This window comes from Pieris brassicae, chromosome 1 (assembly GCF_905147105.1).
Source record: "Pieris brassicae chromosome 1, ilPieBrab1.1, whole genome shotgun sequence".
NCBI classification, from domain to species: domain Eukaryota; kingdom Metazoa; phylum Arthropoda; class Insecta; order Lepidoptera; family Pieridae; genus Pieris; species Pieris brassicae.
The window spans coordinates 2,410,030-2,423,953 of record NC_059665.1 but is presented as its reverse complement, the minus strand read 5'-3'; the positions used below and the strand labels follow the sequence as shown (position 1 = coordinate 2,423,953).

At 34.2% G+C, this 13,924-nt stretch overlaps 1 protein-coding gene across 2 annotated transcripts in view; it reads right to left on the bottom strand.

Annotated features, from left to right (window-relative positions):
- The window catches only part of LOC123706952 (mannosyl-oligosaccharide alpha-1,2-mannosidase IA-like), an 85,420-nt gene that overhangs the window by 4,093 nt on the left and 67,403 nt on the right, over positions 1-13,924 (bottom strand). For both annotated transcript variants that reach the window (XM_045656619.1, XM_045656628.1), the window contains exons 3-8: positions 10,420-10,599; positions 6,015-6,117; positions 4,876-4,983; positions 3,475-3,702; positions 2,628-2,766; positions 951-1,095 (exon numbers count right to left, since the gene is read on the bottom strand). In XM_045656619.1, coding sequence (XP_045512575.1) covers positions 951-1,095; positions 2,628-2,766; positions 3,475-3,702; positions 4,876-4,983; positions 6,015-6,117; positions 10,420-10,599 — 903 coding nt within the window. The remainder of the gene's footprint in view (positions 1-950; positions 1,096-2,627; positions 2,767-3,474; positions 3,703-4,875; positions 4,984-6,014; positions 6,118-10,419; positions 10,600-13,924) is intronic.

Below are 13,924 nucleotides of genomic sequence, written 5' to 3'. Positions count from 1 at the left end.
GGTCTAAAAAAGTACGGCAAATATAGCTGTAAAGATATTGAACCCTGCTTTCTTGAAACAGTTGGTGACAGTTACGTCACTCACTGCATAGTTATTTTCTTCCAAGAAAACACTTTTTTCGTTTTATATATTCGTTCGTATTATATTTCGTCAAAGTTGTAAAGCTTAAGATAGCTTTTATACATTGCTTGCTGCTAGCTTTTTTTACCGGATTGAAGCTATGTATTATTATAAACTTATAATTATTTTACATAATTTTAAATTTCTCCCGACGTTTCGCGTGCTTTATTAGTTTATTCATAGCTTCAATCCGGTAAAAAAGTGTTTTCTTTTAATGTGTAAAAGCTATCTTAAGCTTTACAACTTTGACGAAACATAATGAAATAATAATAGACGCACATTTGGTTTGAATTAAATAATAGTCCCTGGATAAAATTATGTTTTTAACTGTCGCTTAGAGGTACAGGCAAGTATCAATCATGCTTAGAGGTACAGGCAAGTATCAATCATGCTTAGAGGTACAGGCAAGTATCAATCAAACTTATAGAGGTTCACCCGTGATAAATGACTGGCACTTATACAAATTTCATGTTTCTCACTTATAGAGGTTTTAGGGACACATACATACATACTCCCATTAATAGAGTAGTCGCTACTCACTTACCCAGTTGTCATTTACTCAGCTTTGACTGTATAATAATAGTGAAGTTATAAATTTTATTTAAAAATTGCTATATTCATAATTGGATTTCACCAGGCATAAATTAGGTTTATTTGTAAAAGCCACGATATTTTTATATTTGAATACAAAAATTATTATTCCTGTGTATTGAAAGTAAAAATTCGTTTTCATGTGGTTCATAATCAACTGTTAATCCTAAAATGCGGGTACTTCTATAAAAACTTTTTTTTATAAAGTGCGACGGGTAAAAAATTGTAAGCCAATTTACCTGTACAGCCTCCCAGGCCCAATCGCGGTACTTCTGTTCCTTGGTGAGTCTCCACATGATGAAGTAGCTCTCGAAGGTCTCTGGTCTTAAGAGGAACATCTTCTCGTTGCTTTTCATTGCACGGGCTTCAACTGCACCAGAGAATCTATAAATTTGAAAATATATTTTGTTACATAAGGTTTTTTCTAAATGTATGTTTCGTCTCATCTTTGCTTTTAAAGTAAATAGAGTTCAAAGTTCAGGAATAAGACTATGACTTCCGTATGTCATATTCCAATAGGATAAGTTGGGTTTGCCGATATATTGGTATATGAATCAGAAATATTTTAATTGACGATTATACATTTCAAATTGCGCTTGCTATCTTATTTGTTTTTTGCGACTGAGGCGCACACTAGCTGCTATGGTCTGTGGCGGAATGACCAGCGCTGTGGAACAACTCTGATCCTCAGCATAATGGTGAGCCAGGGCACATGACAATCACAGCACACACGCATTACACAATTTAACCGTTTTCTTTAAAAAAAAAATGTTATCTCTCTATTATTATTCGTTTTTGTCTTTATTTTTGATTATTGTTATTTTATGTGTTTTGTATGTCTTTAGAAAGGTAATATATACGCGCATCTTGTTTGATCTAGTTTGTTGCAAACGAAGCACGGACAATCTATGTCCGGGGAATCCCCGCGTTTTATTGTGGTGAGGTGAGTTCACCCGCTTTGTCCCTACGTATTCTATATAGATTTATATTATCAAAGTTATTAACAGTTATTTATTTTATTTTAATTTTATTATTACTCTTAATTCTTAATTTTAATACCTTAACATTTAACCTTCTCAAAGTTTGTGACTGTTTATATGTTTTGTATTAAAAATAAAAAAACTTTACCCAAACGCGAATTGTGCCTTAATTTAATTTAAATTCAATCAACATTGGTATCAGTTGGACGATATTTGTACAAGAAAATCGGAATTGGTATCGTATCGGCAAAAAGGCTTATCGGCATCTCTAGTAAAGGCTTAAATATAATAAATATATTTAAATTACATAACAATGAAGAGCGAACAAATTAAAACTTGTATATAAACAATTAAGAAGAATTTTATGTACGAGCCAAAGCTGTACATTGCTATTGTACCTGATCGGTAGCTTACCTAAGAATTGTCATAATATAAATACTGGAAGTCGTCTATGCGAAAAGAGAACCGTGGAACACGATACACCTTCAACCTATGGCTACAGATGAGATGATGTCATACCTTGAAACGTCCTATCAAAGTATTCCCGCTAAGCATGTATACAACTGTTGTGTGCAACCTAAGAACTTGGTTTCTTAGTACCTATATGCGCGATGGCGAAGGCCTAGGTTATTTGCGATACCAAGGGTAAGAACCAGTCTGTTGCACAGATCCCAGTTATCTACTGAATACTGTCTCCGACACTATGGACATATTTGTATGTTCGAAGAGTGAATTCACAGTAGCGATATTGGTTATAGCATAGTCTATAAGGATAATGTTTGTATTTCTGTAATAATATAAATAAAAAAAATTTTTGGACCTTCGGGCCTTACGGATATACAGATCGATGATTCCTTTGTTTGAAGGAAGAACTACATCTTACTTTTTAATTTATATGAAAAAAAGTACATATTAAAAAAATTAAGTAGAATTCACCTAAAAGCCTCGGGTCCAAGTTTAGTATCAGATCGGTCGTAACTCTCATGACAGGTGTGAGTCAGCTTACGAGCGACGTCCATGTACCGCTCAGACAAGGAGTTCTCCAAGCTCGTGGACGCCATCGCGAACATTCCACCTGCATACATAAAGTTGTTCAGAAAAACATCGCTTGTAACCTTATATTTATAGGACAGGGGGCAAACCACTCGACTGGTGATAAGTGATACGAGGGGTGAGGGCTCGCGAGTGCGTTGCCGTCCTTTAAAGATTTGGTACGCCGTTTTCTTTTCTTGGGGGACCCAAAGTCGAATTGGTTCGGAAATACTTCAATGGACAACTGGTTCCACAGTGGTAGTGCGCGGCAGAGACAGCCTCAAACAACGTCTATCTCTTTTTATCCCAGCGTACATAATTTGTCAGAAAGAGACGAAAGAGTGCAAATTGATTTTGTTTAATGAAGAAGTAAGAATACTACTGGCATTATCTTAGTTAATTAGTCGTGGAAGATGAAGGTAGCAGCTTCATGGTACCATTATCATGGCATGAACACTTTTAGTACTGATGCGTTCTACTTTGGATTTAATACTAATATCGAACATTTTTCGCACTGCTTCATTGGAAAATAGGTTAAAACAACTATTAATGTCCTAAGCCTTAGTATTTTTCTTCATTGTTAAAGCTAATAGTATGTTTGTCGTTCTCCTGATTTATACATTTTGTATTGTAACATTCTGCTGTCATGTTTTGTATTGTTTTGCTTTGTATCTTAATTTTTATCAGTGATTTTGTGGATATATATATATATTTTATTTTTCTTTACTCCTCCTAAATAAATAAACTTTACCAGCAAAACACGACAAGTGATCCATCTTCTCCTCAAATATCCTGCCATACTTCAGTTCAGCCAAGTACGCGAGACCAGTTGGAGACGTTCTCAGCATTTTATCGAGCGCCGCTTGCATTGCCTCGTCGAACATTATTCTGGCTTCTTCATCTTCGTTGTTGGAGACGAGCCACGCCTTCAGCAGGTACTCGTAGAAGGAATCGCCCAGTGCTCCGAGGGACATATGCCCTGAAAATATTTTAAATTATATATTTATTTATTTATTAACACTTCGTTACATTGCAATATAAACTACTATAATCAGAATACATGTTCATCACGTTATATTATCATCTGTTACGCCATTATGGACAATAATGTGATGTCACAATTTTAATATTATCTGATAAAAAATTGAAATATTATCCGATTTAAGATAAGACACTACCACGTTGATTTAGATAAAATTATTTTTCATTTAAGAATCACATATTGAATCAAACGACACAACCTCTTGGTTTGTTTTAGAGTTGATTAAATAAAAATGTATTATACTATATGGAAGCAGTGTTGGCCTAGTGGCTTCAGCGTGGGACTCTCAGCCCTGAGGTCGTAGGTTCGATCCCCAGCTGTGCACCAATGGATTTTCTTACTATGTGCGCATTTAACATTAGCTCGAACGGTGAAGGATAACATCGTGAGGAAACCGGCTTGCCTTAGACCCAAAAAGTCGACGGTGTGTGTCAGGCACTGAAGGCTGATCACCTACTTGCCAATTCGATTAACAAATGATCATGAAACAGACACAGGAATCTGAGGCCCTAAACCTGAAAAGGTTGTAGCGCTATTGACTTATTTATGCAAACGAGCAGGATGTTAAGTGATACCGCCGCCGCGTTGTCGGCCTTTTAAGAGTTGGTACGCTCTTTTCTTGAAGGACCGTAAGTCGAATTGGTTCTGAAATACTTCAGTGGGCAGCTGGTTCCACGTGTATGTTACAAATAAGTTCAAAAACTACTGAAGCGATACCTACCTACCAGAATAATACTTTTTTATTTCTGAGTAGGTAACATAAACTTGAAAAGTTTTAAAACAAAGTTCAGCCGTGCGAATCGATCATTTATTTATCATTATCAAAAACCGTTAATTATATTTTTGTAGGTTTTTACTGCGACGAGGTAATCATCTTTTGGGTCTCTTTATTTATGTGTATCAATTGCGTATACATATAAAAAAATCAGAGGCCCACTGGGTTCGAATAACGACCTCAAGAGTCACTGATTGCAGCCACTAGGCACTATATATTTTTTTATAAATTACAAATGCTTACAATTTTAATTTTGAATAACATTTATATGGTAGTCATAAAAAGAAGAAAAAAATTTTTCAATAAACTTAATAGTTAAATGGGTTTAAACTAACTTTGTCCCCAGGTGCCGCTCCGAGGGTTGATGTAATTTGGGTAAAGTCCGTCTGGCTTCTGGATGTTGTGGAGGACATCGCGGATACGCTTCACCTTCTCCCTGTAAACTATACCACACATGATTTATCTCAACATTTAATAATGATAATAATAACAAATAAACAGCCGTCTATCTAGATTCAGAAAATGCGTGGAAACCTTTCAACTTTGATCAAACAAAAGTTCTGTATCAAGTTGGATTTCCAGAAATTCGTGAGAAATATAATATAATTAAACGTTATAAATTTTCAATTATCACATGTAAGTGTCCCTTTTTGTGAATTGAAAAATAGCCTCTAAAGCATGTAAAAGGGTGCGATTGACTGAAATGATGACTTCAAAGAAGAAGACGAAAGTTTATGCAGAATGTTAAAATACAGAAAGTCGCATTTCTTGTTGCAGCTTATAATGATGGGTAGAATTCGAGGCAAGAGACCGGCGGGTTTCTACCAGCAAGAGGCCAGCCAGGAAGAAGTCTTGGTTGCAGACTGGCCAACATTTGATAGAACAAATGGTTGGAATTAAATTATCAAAAATACTTGTAAAGGTTTAGACGTCCTCTTGTCACTAGACAAGGATACGACAGGAAATACTTAGGTGGTTCGGTCATGTATAAGGGATGAATGACAAGCGGCTTACGAGTAGGATATACAAGGCAAACGTGGATGGTGAAGTCGGGTTGGGTAGGCCTTATATGACCACATCCAGGAGGTACTAGAGAAGGGACAGGGTAAAGATGAGTAGTCCTGAAAACTGAATGTCATGAAAGTGAAGCGAGAGAGGTATGTAAGGACCAAGCCAGTTGTGGTCTCTGCCTATCCCTCTGGGTAAAAGGCATGAATTAATAAATTGTAATAAATAAATGTATCAACTTTTAACCACCTTGTTAATAGTTACCCTAGGTATGGAAAGAGAAGAAAAAGAAGACAAATGATACGATGGCTGACATGTCAGAATAAAAAAAGGTGGCTGGCTTAAGACAGCGACTGAGAGAATGGAGTGAAGCGACAGTGGAGTTGTAAACTAATTTGACAGTAATGCTTACATTCTTCTATTCTCATTACATAGTTCATCATCACATGTTAGGATACCGACATACCTTCTTTTCCTGTCACATCGCTAAGGTAGGCGAACTCGAGGTGCAGGGTTCCAACTTCGGATAAAATGCTGTTCGATCCTGCCCAATGGTATTGTCGACTCGCCTGAAACGTTTTTTTTTTTAATTTTTACTATTATTATAATTTTGCTATTGGCTATGCAGCAATAGACTTTCTTTCTAAGTGCGCATTGAATTTGCTTGAACGGGAAGCAAAGCATCGTGAGGAGGAAACCGGCTTGCCCTAGTCGAAGGCGTGTGACAGGCACAGAAGTCTGATCACCTACTTGCATAATAGATTGACACATACTCATAAAACAGATGCAGAAATCTGAGACCCAGACCTAAAAAGGTTTTACCGCCACTGATTTCTTTAATGTACATAATTTTATATGGTGATCCAACCTTAAATATTGGTGCATTGTATATTAAAAAAAAAACCAGTGACGTTGGTTGTGGCCTCAGATTTCTGTAGTCTCGTGATCATTTGTTTTTTCTAATAGGCAAGTAGGTGATCAGCCTTAATGCCCAAAACACGGTGTCATCATTGTAGATCTAAAAAGGCATACACATATTCTGCACCAAAATCGAAAAAAAATCAAGTTTTTTATTTCAAATAGGCCTTTGTAGGCTCTTATGAAACGTCTAGTTGCACGGTTCCAAAAAGTGGGTCCGAAAGAACCGGCAAGAAACTCCACCATACGATGAAGTGTGCGCATTTAGCGCATATAGAATATGAAGTCTATGCACAGGCTTCGAGCCTATAATCAATGATTTAGGTCGAGAAAAATTACATTAGATAATTGGTTGGCTGAAGATTACCGGCTTAAGAAATGTATATAAACATTCATATTCCATAGATTCATGAAAAGTCGTGGCATTTATACAAAATACTTCAACCGTATTTCACGATTTCGATTCATAAACGTTGAGTCAATCATGAATAGCAATTACCGCTTATTTCTACAATAAACAACGCATTGTTTAAAGTAGATACAATAGATACTGTTAATTATAAATAAACAAATTGCACTGTTTAAATAAAACTTGAAATACGAGCTCGTTATTGAAAGCTCAAGTACACAATTAAAGGCTTTCTTGAGAAAAGCTTGAGGTTTTAATCATTAATAATCATACGATCCTTGCGAATAATATGAATAGAATATATTTTTGTATAGATAAAATGAGATAAATCTTTTCGATAGACTGTGAATAACAGTCAAATGTTTGGAACACGATGTTTGCTTAGAATTACCATTATTATATCGAGTAGGTAGGTAAGGTAAGGTAGGAATGCAAAACAAGCGATCCTAATTTAGACAAAGACATAACAATTATTACTAACAAAACACACACACAGAAACACATAAAATAACAATAATAAAAAATCAAAATAATAAAATAATAATATTAGAGAGATCATTTTTTTTTTAAAGAACAAGGTTACATTGTGTAATTTGTGTGTACTGTGGTTGTAATTGGCCCTGGCTCAGCATTATGCTGTGGAGCAGAGTTGTTCCACAGCGCTGGTCCTTCTGCCAGAGACCACAGCAGCTAGTTTTTAATTTCATAAACGAACGTTGCAATGCAATTGAACAATAGAATTTAACGGTAGGCTTCGTCATTTATAGTCTCATTATTATTAGTATACGTACAGTATATTCAACCTATCGAAAAGTATTACGATTATAAGCCCCTTTTGTTTTCTTTTCTGTTTTAGTGACGAATACAATGACTATTGTAGTGAATGTTATCAGTCATAAACATGTTTTATTAAGTATCTACAACGGACATTGTAAGTATTTTATAACAAAAATAATGGACATAATAATAAACTACAAAAATAGTATTTTGACGAATATTATTTTTTATAGAACGGGGCAAACGGGCAGCATGTTAATCGGACAACAATGCCAGAGGGCTCGCCAGTGCGTTGCCGGCCCTAAGTCGAATTTATTCGGATATAAAACAACAACATTTACAGTGAAATATTAAACCTGAAGAAATCTTACGAAAACTAGATATTAACATTGATTGGATTTCCAGAGATTAAGGGCATGTCGAAGTTATTTAATACAGAAATAATGTATGTTAATCTGTGATTCTACTGACCGGAGGACATATAAAAGAACAATATACGAAGCAACGATACTATTAAAACGTGTAATTTTCTAGGTCTATTTTTCGTCGTTTTTACTACGAGTTGTATCTATATTTTAAAATAATAAAAAAATGTGTTTATTAATTTTAAGCATTACATTGTGTAAGATTTGATAACCCTTTTAAAGTAAAAATTTCCTCTGAAAGGGTACCAACACCTAGTCCAGCCATAAGTTTTTTTACAAACAAAAATTCAATTTTTTTGGTGTAGTAATGGAGGTAGGTAATGAAATATTATTGAAATTTTAGCAATAAAAAATCAATATTCTATTCGAAATGGCCAACTTTGGCCTTTATACAGGCCTTAATCTGTTTGGAAGCGAATTTACGCACTGTTTTTATGGGAAATTTCGCCACTGCGAACACAAAAAATATGTGAAATGGCGCAAAATCGAAAGAAGTTTTTAATATAATATACGTGTTCTAAATTCAATATAATTAAAAAGTAAAACTTAGAAGAGTCACAGCGGATTTTATACAATTTTTCAATAAAACGACATTTCGCGTCACCGTATCGAAAAAATAAAAAATGGCGATGAGTATATCGTGATAAATGAGTTTATTACCAATTATAATGTTCTTCGCTCTCTGTTCTACGTTCGAGAACTGGAATTTTTTTTTACTGGCGTTCATAAGTTTACATTACCTACATAAATAAATTATATTTTCAATTTGTTATCGGTTCAAGCCGATATTATCGAGGTTCGATTCTATACGGTTCAATTTTGCTGCGTTATCAAACAAACGTCGATTTTATGATAGTAACATATATTTTCTAAAGCTTTTCTTACACACGTATCAAATCAAATTAATGTAAAACATTTTTGTTCCTTGCTTGCTTTGAAGTGAAACTTCTTTATAAAAAATATAGTCTCATTTTTCGGTTACGCGTCACATTATTCCGTTACGCGCCATCTTTTTCTTGTCCCCGTTTAATTGGAAGAGATTCGAAGCCATTAATAACAAAAGTATATAATAACAATGACAGTAATTATTCTATTGCAATTAATGCAACTCTATAATTATCTTAGTAGTTTGAGATAAAATGAAATATTTGTATTATTTGTATTCACGTGTGGCCTTCTAAGAATTGGTATGCTGTTTTCTTGAAGGAAGTCGAATTGGTAAAATTTTTGAGCGCAGAGTTGCATAAACAATACGAAATTTCATATTTATTTCGTATCGTTAGGTATTCAATTACAAAGAACTTCCGTGTGATACATTGAGAGTTTAAGAAACTCCGGTTGTATTGGACAATTCTATCAGTAAATCCTGATATATAAGAGCTTTTACTTGGTATTAACAAATTCATTGTTATTCTTGTATGGCACCCGATTAGGTGATATCGAAACTTTAAGGGCCTTCGCTAATTAGGAATATATTCTGAATAATAAGTGGAGTGGTCCTTTGAAACGATAAGTCGGGATCCGATTAATATAAGGGTCATTGATTAATTTATGCACTATCGGCTTTCGGTACCCTTTTAGGGGGATAATTGAGATTAAAGTTCAGTTCGGTAGCGTTTTAGTGATAATTCCAAACTTTATTAGTCAATTTACATATCAGTTAGGAATAAATTAGGAACACCGACAATTTTACCTGTATTACGTAATTGTTTGTGTTAACAAAATCAAATCTCCTTGTTACTTTTGGTCGCCTGGTACAATTTTCAAAATTTTGCTTGTCCAACAAACAAAATACGGGTTAATAAAAAAAATTGTTGGATTAATTAAAGTCGCAAGTAAAGAGTTAGATCAGAGAGTTAATTGAATCTCTAGACAGTTAATTAAATGTCGAAATTCAATCAAGTCGCTACCATTTTGATTTAAATAAAGCAGCGTCGAAAACGTTTAACTATTTGTCTGACCAAAAGCCAGCGTGTTGATTAACAATGTAAAACAAGACTCCGCCATGATTAATTCATTTCTTATTGTTATTACGGTGTAATCGTGAAGAACTGAGAGCTTGGATATTCCGTGTTTTGCTTTATTGAAAACGGTTAGGTTAGTCTTGTTGCCTAAGAACGTTTAGGAACCTCGTTAAACGTTTCGTTCACTCACTTGTCTGACGGAACTGTAGCGACTTAATTGAATATCGATTTTTAATTAACTATCTAGAGATTCAATTAACTCTCTGATTTAACTACTTTACTGCGACATATATATATATATATATATTAACAACAGTTTTTTAAATCGTAATTAAAAAAAAATCATTAATACTATTGAATAATGCATATATTTTTTACCTTGTTACTTGGGTTTATTAGCGCATAGGGCAATCCAGTGGGTGTATCAAAGGCGGGCAGCAACGCATCAGCGACTTCTGCAGCCTTATCACGGAATATGGAATCACCGGTGAGTGCGTAACACGACAAGAAACCGCCCACGAAACGTATCGTTGTCTCGAACACTGATAGGTCTGAATCCTGAAAATTGTAATTAAATCATTAAAATGATACCTGGTAACCTATAATTGTTGGGGCTGGTACAAATTTGAATAAAGTATTTTTAATTATGATTAAAATATATATATATATATATATATATATATATATATATATTGTTACGAGCTAGGGGATCGGATAGAAAATGCCGTAGATTACTTCAAGGGTTTATTATTGCTTGATAAATCAATGTGGAATTTATTAGCACAAATTATCGCAGAAATGCACTTATAGCACACAAAAACAATCACTTATTACTTCACTAATGCAGTGTGCATCACACAGTACTTTATCACTTGTATTCACTTTATCGCTTCGGTGTTTCTCTCTTGTTATCGCATTCCAAACTAAAGGTGACTGGTGACTAGTCGCGTTTTGGCTTGCTTATATATCCCTGGGAATAATTCTAAACAATATTCGAGAACTCTCTAGGCGGGCTTGGTACTGAGTAGCGATTGCACAATTCTAGAACGTCCGCACTCTTTGTCTCTTTCGCACGTTACTCCGTCCTTGTCGTACGGCGTTCTAGAGTGCTCAGTCTAGTTTCGAGAAAGTTCTAATCTTCTCTCTCTCTCTCTCTCGTATTATTTCGTCCTTGTCTCACACCTAGAATATTCCATGGTCTAGAATATTCCATCATCAAAGGGGTATACCTAGGCCTGAAAACGCCTGAAAACGGGTCTCCTGAAAACTGCACCACTCGACTACACATGTTCTGAAACTGACTGAAAAAAGGTTTCAGCTTCCTGAAAACTAGGGTAACATTATGGAAATTACAATTTTCTAATATGTGATTGACCCTCTCCTGAAACGGTCCGAAATCATATTACAGCCTGCTGAAAAGTTCTCTAACTAGTGGAAAAATCTAGAAACATTGTAGTCGACCCATCTTCGTTACAATATATTACATTCCAAAAGTCAAATCTTTACAGGTGCATCGTGCTTATGACAACCATAGATTTGTCTTCGATGTGTGCCTTTTGCAACCACGATGCTTTATAACCAAATTTACATCATATCAAATTCTTGCAGGAACAAATTTTTCAAAATTAGTAAAAACAACTAATAAATGCTTTTGAACGAAGAAAACGATAAGTTACGTAAATAATTCGCGTTTATAGGTACGTACATTTGCGTAAACCACAATGAAACAACGGTAAATATTGCGTATGACCACTCTAAAACGCGCAGTAATTTTAAGTTTCTGCCTCGACACACTCCACGATTGTCACAAACAATTAACTCGAGAACCTTTTGTCTCCCTTGTGCTGCAGTGGAAACATTATTCTGCAATATTAAATTATATTTTACCTTTTTCATAATGGTTTGTGGTAATATAAAAATAGTTTTTACACATTCTGTTGATTTTAGTAATGTGGTTGGAATTTTGCTTTTAGAGAAACGTCTATCATGTTACAATTGACAACACGTAAATATATTTTGACAGGTTTAAAATGCGTTTATAAAAATAAATCTAAACAATATCATAACGTAAACAAACAAGCTATGCTATGTAAGCTTGTTGGGGCGATTCATACAAGTACCTACTTGTAAAATATTTTTTTGAAATATATTGTTGAAGTGAAACTTTTTATCGGCGTTGGAAAAAAAATTCCGTCACATTTTTGGGTTACGCGTCACGTTTTACCGTTGCCATCTTTTTCGTGTCCCTACCACGGTTGATTCGAAGAGATTCGAAGCCATTAATATCAAAGATATATAATAACGATAACAATGATAGTACAATTAATTAAATTCTGTAATCATTTTTGTAGTTATAGGGTAAAATGAAATAATTGCATTATTTGTATTCATGTCTATGATAATAAAAGCCTTTTGTTAACTTTATCTAATTTAATTTAATTTAACCAATTTCTGTAAAGTTGCATATAGTAGATCATTTTTTGAAAAATAGTCATAAACAACTTCTAAATATTATAATGTTTTTTTTAAATTAACTACTAAATCTCTACAACTAGTTTCCAGTAAAAGTAGAACCTTTTAGAACCGCGCAAAATAGTACTTTTGTTAAAGTTTTATTTTGAAACCGATTGATCTAGTGCTGGTCGGGATTCACAGGCAGGTGCATGGCGAAAAAGAAAAAAAGGTTTACAAAGCAATCCGGTAAAGTTTGCACGGAACTAACATACCTTGAGAATAATGTAATTCGTGAGAAAATTAATACCTATTGTTACGTCGCTGAGGAGGTCACCAGAGGTTTGACAACAATTATAGCTTTTAACTTATGACATTATTTTAATGTTCTTATTATATGAGTTTACTAGCGGACCCGACAGACGTTGTCCTGTCTTAACTATGAATATTGATTTCGAATTGGTATAATTAATTAAACATGCTTATATAGTAGGTATAATTATAGTATGCAACATTTTTTTTTCTGGCGCGTATATAAATAGTTTTGTTGGTATTTCGACACGGGAACAGGCAACATAACTGACCATGTGAAAACATGGATTCTCAAGATTAATGCCACAACCACTTACTGACTGTATTATTTTATGTAATCATGCATTTTATCAATACACAAACTCCGATCGAAGCATTAACATCCTCTTTCACGATATTTGTAGCACGCATTCTGTCAATGTTATGTCAAACGCCATAAGGTTAAATGAAAAAGTTAGAATAGAAAGAATGTCTTTACTATACATTTAAACAATATAGTTATAACAAACATATCAAACATAGTAGATTTTTTTACAGTTTTGACTATTTTTGGATTGACACTAACGATTCTTAAATGAACTTTTAATAATTATCGTCGTTTGTCGCAAGTAGTCTAATCCAGATAAAAATTACGATTTTTTTTTGCTGTTTGCATTTATTCCCAATAAACCGTCACCCAACTTGTAAAAACTGCTCTGCCATAAAACGAGCGTAAAGTTTCTTTTTCAATTATAATTATGTACACATTTCGACATACCTGTCTATTATAGAGTTGCATTGTGAAAAATTCCGTTATGTATATACATTAATAGCTAACCTGGCAAACGTCGATTTTCCATGAATATTATAAAAACATTATTTAATTCAATAAAAATAACCTTTATATAATAAAAAATAGAGGTTAATTGTAGGGAGGTGACAATTAAGGGTTGTATGCATCATAAATCATTTTTTTTTGGGGTTGACACCCCTTATCACTTAGGGGTTTGAAAGATATATAGCCGATTCTCAGACTTACTGAATATGCATAAAAATTCATAAGTATCGGTCGAGCCGTTTCGGAGGAGTATGGGAACGAATATTGTGACACGAGAACTTTATATATACAGAGATATCATTC